At 42.2% G+C, this 6831-nt stretch overlaps 1 protein-coding gene across 1 annotated transcript in view; it reads left to right on the forward strand.

The window, feature by feature from the left end:
* The first annotated feature begins 1790 nt into the window (after positions 1–1790).
* DPP8 (dipeptidyl-peptidase 8) overlaps positions 1791–6831 on the forward strand; it is a 59300-nt gene continuing 54259 nt past the window's right edge. The window contains exons 1-2 of the mRNA XM_012644821.1: positions 1791–2020; positions 6285–6554. Of these exons, the coding sequence (XP_012500275.1) occupies positions 6296–6554 (259 nt within the window). The 5' untranslated portion in view covers positions 1791–2020; positions 6285–6295. The remainder of the gene's footprint in view (positions 2021–6284; positions 6555–6831) is intronic.

The raw sequence follows: 6831 nt of genomic DNA on the forward strand, positions 1-6831 counted from the left end.
GCCCAAAGTAGACTGGTCATAGACATTTTGCCTCATTTAAATACTAAAAATCACGCCCAAGGGCGGAGATTTAACATGCTAATGAGACATGCGATGTATGAAGAAGCATGATTGCTGGATGGGCAGCTGCCAACAAAACTCCACCTCTACACGCTATGATTTCAATGCTAGTGCCAAACTTTCTCTCTCTACCCTTTAAAAGTTCCCCAGCTCTTTGTTCGGAGAGCCAGTCTGGTTGCTCCTTAACCAGCACTGTCTTCCTTCTGTTCCAGCAAACCCCTCCTCCGCTCCACAAAGCCTGGCCTGTATGAATTCTTTTTTCGGTCTTGTGCCAATTTCTGTTGACTTGGGGGCCAAGAACCGTGAGGTCAGTAACAGTGGTAGAGATTCAATAAACACTTGTTGGATGAATGAAATAAAGCGCAAGATATTTTAATGTATTTTGTTAGTATGTGTGTGCATTTAAAGCCTTAAAATCTGCTCTCGGATCATCTGCAGAAAATTCATAGAGGAGACCCAGAGAAAATGACTTTACCTTTCATTTAGGGAGCTCAACTAAAAAAAGCTTGAGAGAAGGGTCCTTTAAACTACATGCTCTGGAGTGTAACATGGTACCCAAATGGATCTTTTATTAGTGCTATTATAATAAATCCTAATAACACACAATTCTGACATATGATTCTTTGTAATAATAGAAAATAGGGGGCCCAGCTTTTCCGCTGTTTTGCTCTATACCTACTACTTTCCCAGTGATCTCGCTAGGCTCACTTTTTCTCTTGCAGCCAATATACAGTGTAGACTAGGAAAGAAACTGCAGGTCAAGGGACCTGCCTCTGGTTCTGGTTATAACAAGTCATTCCCTTTTCTCTCCTGGGCCCCAGTTTTTCATTTTTATATGTTAGCGTGACATAGTTTTCTTTAATTGCGATTAAATGACATGTATTATTATATCCCTTTTATAAAGAAAGCATGGGGCCGGGTGTGGTGGCTCACACCTGTAATTCTAGCACTCTGGGAGGCGGGGGCGGGAGGATCACTTGAGTTCAGGAGTTCAAGACCAGCCTGAGCAAGAGCGAGACCCCTGTCTCTACTAAAAATAAAAAGAAATCAGCCAGATAACTAAGAGAAAAAATTAGTCCGGCATGGTGGCGCATGCCTGTAGTCCCAGCTACTCAGGAGGCTGAGGCAGGAGGATCCCTTGAGCCCAGGAGCTTGAGGTTGCTGTGAGCTAGGCTGATGCCACCGCACTCCAGCCCCGGTGACAGAGCAAGACTCTGTCTCAAAAAAAAGAAAAAAAAGAAAGCATGGCTCAAAGACATGGAGTGATTTGCTGAAGATCACTAATCAATATTTACAGTCAAGTTGCTGACGCCAAGTTCAGGTTTCTTTCCACCACAACAATGAGTCGCTCAGATCTCCAAGCCCTAGTCCCTTCCCTCTCTTTATCATCTCCATGAAGGGGCAGGGATTTTTGCCTGGTTTGCTCCCTGCTCTGATCCCAGCCCCTGCAACTCTGCCTGGCACATGGACAGGAATTTTGTCTACTCTGAGCAGGCACTTACCGTATATTTGTTGAATGAAAAAAAAAAAATGAGTAGAAACGCGCCACAATTCGTCTTGTGACTTTGAGCAAGTCGCTGCCCCTTTCTGGATTTCATCTCTATCCCCTTCCCAGCCGAGACTCCTTCCCGCGCCTCCTTCGCTCCTCCGGCCACTAGGCGGCACCGTGGTGTTGGACGCCCCCCAGTAGAGAGCGGAGCCCTTCTTGGTCCGCCTGTGCCTTCGCCAGTCAGAGGGCAGGTCACGAGGAACCGGAAGTGTCGCTGTCGCCGCCGCCGCCGCCGAGGCCGAGGCCGGTGCCGCTGCTTCTAAGTGCCGCGTTCGCCGCCTGGGTTGCCACCGGCGCCACCGCCGAGGAAGCTGCTGCATCCGGGACGGGAGTGGAGGCGGTGCGGCATGAAGCGGCGCAGGCCTGCTCCGTAACGCGCGTCGGGACGGTCCGGGCGGGGCCAGGGGGAAGGTGCAGTATCCACCCCCCTCCTCCCTTTCGCCCACAAGGCCTGGGCCCCAGCCCACTGGGCCCTGTCCGCCTCACGGAGGAACCGCCCGGCGCGTCCTCCCGGTCGGCCCGCTCTGCGGTTTACCTGGAGCGCCGCCATGCGCGGGGCAGAGCCGGTGGCGAGGCCCCACTGGCCGGAAGAGGAAGCCGAGTCTCTGAGATTCCAAGTCAACCAACGTTCACGGGGCGCCCCCTGAGCGCCGGACGCTGGCCTCCGGACTTCCACGTCCGTTATCTTAATTGAGCCTCGCTGGGGTTGGGAGGCTGGGTATTGTCCGGACTTAGGGATGAGGAAACGGAAGCCCACAGAGGCGAACGGATTTGCCTAAAGTCCTAGTGCAGCAGATGGGATCCGGACTCAGATTTCCTGGTTTCCCATCTGGTGTTCTTTTCTCCCTCCTGCCTAACGCTAGATCAGTTCCCTTCCTGTTCCCTGTCCCCTCCCATTCTGTTTCACCCACCCTCAGCAGGATTCTTTTCCTGCCTGTCAAACCTCTCCTCACACACTTTTCTCCCGAGACTTGGCGTCTCTCCAATGCCCCATCTCGACATTCTCCACTGTAACTTCTCTTCTTCCTCATTTATAGCTTTCAAGATCTTTGCCCCCTGTGTGATAATGAACCTTTCAACTGTCTGTGCACCCTTGAGGGTGAGATAGCCAGACTTCAGTGAGACTTGGGGCATTTAAGTAGACGGGGTATTTAAGACGACTGTTTGAGCCTTGAATTAAAAATGAAGGAATGTCATTGGAGTGTGTCCAAACTCAAGAGTTTTGACGCTGTTTTCTAAGCCAACATGCTCTTTTTTTTTTCTTTTATTTCAGCATATTATGGGGGTCCAGATGTTTAGGTTACCTATGTTGCCCTTGCCCCTCCCTCCCCCGCCAAGTCCGAGTTTCAAGTGTGTCCATCCCTCGGATGCTGCGCATCGCACCCATTGCGTATGCATAGACCCGTCCCCTCCTCCCCTCTCCCCCCTCCCCCCTGCCCGACAGCCAATAGACAACATGCTCTTTTCTGAGTTGAGGGGCTTAGTGCTGTGGGGAGGTGCCTTGACATCTTAGTCCATTGTTGCTGTGCTAGCATAATTTCACTGGTTTTCCTTCACTTGCCACTCAGCTTTTCTCATAGCATCTCTCTCCCATCACCTACTTGGGCTATGGGAGCCCAGAATTAAAATTGATAACAAATAACAGTTATAATCACATCCTCCTTTTTTTTTTTTTTTTTTGGCTAAGCCACAGTTTCAACAAGCTTAATGCTTCTTTTTTCGTGAAAGTTACCTATTTCAGTTAATTCTCAGAGTAATGCAGCAAGAAAAGAGGCAAAATTGGAACGCACTTAAAATGAATAGAACGTTCTTTATGTTTTGAAAAATCTTAAATTATTAAAGTCCAGTTCTCTTTCTGCAGAAGTGGACTGAGCTGTAATTCTTACTGGTTATCCTGCTGAGTTGATTTTGTTGATTATTATGTAAAAGAACAGGAATAGGAATATAAAAATGAATTTCATTAATCTACCATTTTTGAGGATTTGCAATGGCCACTGAGTAATCTCACATCTGTATACATTTTGTAATTTTAAAGCCTTTCCATAATTTTCCTTTTAATGTATGTCTGGACTTCAAGATTTACACTATTGTTAGGATATTATTTTGAGTAAATCGGGCTACACATCTTTGAAATAAAATAATTTTAGAATTTTGGTAATGTAAAATGCAGATACAAAATAATTTAGACATGTATTACCCCAAAAGATATTTTTGTATTGGTTTTAAGTACTATTTTGGGACTTTTTAGATTTAATCTTTTTGGCCACATATGGTCCATTTTAATAATGATCAACAGTCTTATATCTTATTTCATTATTCTGGTGAGCAGAATTTAATGGTGAGAGAAAGAAAGATTCCTGTGAGAAGAGAGCAGGATGAGCAGAGGGATCTGTGCTTGAACTTGAGTCACTTGAAACAGATCTCTTTGTATGTGGAAGAGATCTGAGCAGATGAAAATACAGTCAGGTAGGCACCAGGGAAGGTCCTTAAGTGAAGAGGTAGGTGGGCAGTGAAATACATGCACTATGCTGAGAATGTAGGCTGACCCTGTTCTCCAATTTTTGAAATTGGAAAATTCAGGTCACATATTTTGAGAATGTATTTGTGTAGACGACATTAGGGAATTCTGGAAATTAAATCAGTTATACATTTGTGCAAAGTACTAACATTGTATGATATCAGGTCCTAGAAAATGCAGGATATACATTTACTGTAAACATACAGAGTAGCAGAGTGTCATTTGAACTGTATAATGTGTATGTATATGCGCATGTACACGTGTATGTGTTTAAGTATATGTGTAGAGAAAGAGAGTAGGAAATGGTCCAGGGATCTAGTATAATTCAGGAATACCAGATAATTTTACTTAAATGTAAGCTAATGTACCTTTTACATAGGTAAATGTGATGAATGATGATTTAAGAAGCTGGGCAGTAAGGCTTGGGAGGTCTTTCTATTGAGTTTACCTGTTCTGTTCTTTAGCCCTATACTTGCAAGCGGTGGTTTGGAGATGAACTTCCAAATGTAATGCAAGGGAAGTTGAGAAAAATGAGGCCAATTTGTGTGCCTTCTTCTTTCATTTGTCCCCACTCAATTAGATATAAAACCAGATCCATTGACGTAATTGGTAGCAAGTAGGCCCCTACTAGCTTTTAGTTGGACAAACAACCACTGCTCTCATATACTGCCACTTAATATCAGTATGCTGAATACCAGTTGAGCTAAATAACTTAAATCTCTGCCAAGCCACTTTGGATTTTAATCATTGAAAGTGAATGCCCAGTTGTAATATTACAACTATACCTGCCATAACTGTCTAATGGGTTTTCTGGCCACTTTTGCTGCTGTTACATTTAAAGTGATAGTGTAGGTCATTGTGGCATGAAAAAGGACATAATATACAGGGTACACAGTTCATTCAGTTCATTTGCATGCTAGTAATGCATGCTTGGTGGACTGATTGACAGCCCACACCTGCTAATGACTTTTTCTCTATAAGTTATTTACTGTGAACCATGTTAACCTGCAATATTGAGCTTTAAAAAAGACCTTACATTAAATATACAGCCATGTATTTATTGTTCTAGAAGTAGTGTTTTAAATTTGGTTACATAAATGCAATTTAGTTTATCTCCCAAGTCCACATGTTTGACATAGTTCAAAAAGAGCAGATTGCCCCAGAAATTTTATGTTGCTTCTTTTGGTAGTGTCATGAATAATGTATGTCAGAATACACACTGGTTTATGATAAAACTTTTTATTTTTTTTCTCTGATACTTAGCTCATGTTACATTTAAATGTTGGAAAAGATAAAAAAAATCGTTTGGATTTGTAAAATGTAAAGAAACATTATTAGCAGATATTAATAAACACTGTTTTGAGGCTGAACTAGTAAATTAGGCTCATACTTTTACCAAAATACTGTTGGTACAATTATTAAATCCTTTCTACATAAACTGCTTCACCTTAAAGCCACTTGAAGATAGTATATATTTTCTGTCATCTAATCAGTATAAGTTGTATAATCAGTAATAATAGTCGCATAAGTTTCCTTAAAATATAGAGTCACTACAAGTGATCATATGTCTAGGCAAGCCTCAAAAATACCAGGGAGTTAAGTATTTTGTTGTTTGGCATTCCATTTAAAAGCGAACTACTTTATCTCGCCCTAAAGGTTATTACAAGTACACTTTATTACTGTTTTAATTGGTTGTGATTATTTCTATTAGCTAAAAAAATGCACATTTATCAGATGTGTTACATTTTTAAATACAAAAACAACTCCCTTGGCACATTTAGCCTCACTGTTGACATGCTTTTGGGTGGAACATAGAAGCCAACTGGCAACAGGCCTGTTTCCTTCCAGTGTGGGAAAGAAAAAGGAATTTTGGCAAGAGATACCTAAGGAGAGCCTTTTATAAAAGTTCCCAAAGGGGTTTATACTCACTGTGAAATAGACATGACCTCAATTTCTTAAAAATCTCATTTTTAAGCTGAACACAGAGAAGGGGAGCTATTGCTTTTCTTACTAGGTTTCATTGCAGCTGTGCTAAAAAGCATTTTTTTCTTGCCCTCTTCCCTCTTTTTTTTTTTTTGGCCCTATCAGACTGTCATCATTCTGATAATATAAGAGAAGACAGGCCTGTGTACAGCTTCATTTGCCATCTTTTTCTAGGAAAATGCAACATGGCAGCAGCAATGGAAACAGAACAGCTGGGTGTTGAGATATTTGAAACTGCAGAGTGTGAGGAGAATATTGAATCACAGGATCGGCCTAAATTGGAGCCGTTTTATGTTGAGCGATATTCCTGGAGTCAGCTTAAAAAGCTACTTGCTGATACCAGAAAATATCATGGCTACATGATGGCTAAGGCACCACATGATTTTATGTTCGTGAAGAGGAATGATCCAGATGGGCCTCATTCAGACAGGATTTATTACCTTGGTGAGTATGAAGTCACAGTTTCTGAGAGAAAATGTTTTAAGTCAGTTAAAAGCTGAATATAATTGACACTCAAATTTTGGTGAATAAATCAATAAATCAGACTGGGTTCCATGTAAGGGGGGAAAAGGCTTTTAATTTGAAGAACTTGATTTTGATTTGTCCCATTAACTTTATTTTTACTTGGAGGTAATAAATCATGTATTAATCATGATCTTTTTTCAAAGTTAAAGATGTCAGAAATTGCTGCTTCTTAAAGTTAGTTTGAAATGCCTTTCCT

Source organism: Propithecus coquereli, unplaced genomic scaffold (assembly GCF_000956105.1).
Source record: "Propithecus coquereli isolate 6110/MARCELLA unplaced genomic scaffold, Pcoq_1.0 Scaffold221, whole genome shotgun sequence".
Lineage (NCBI taxonomy): Eukaryota > Metazoa > Chordata > Mammalia > Primates > Indriidae > Propithecus > Propithecus coquereli.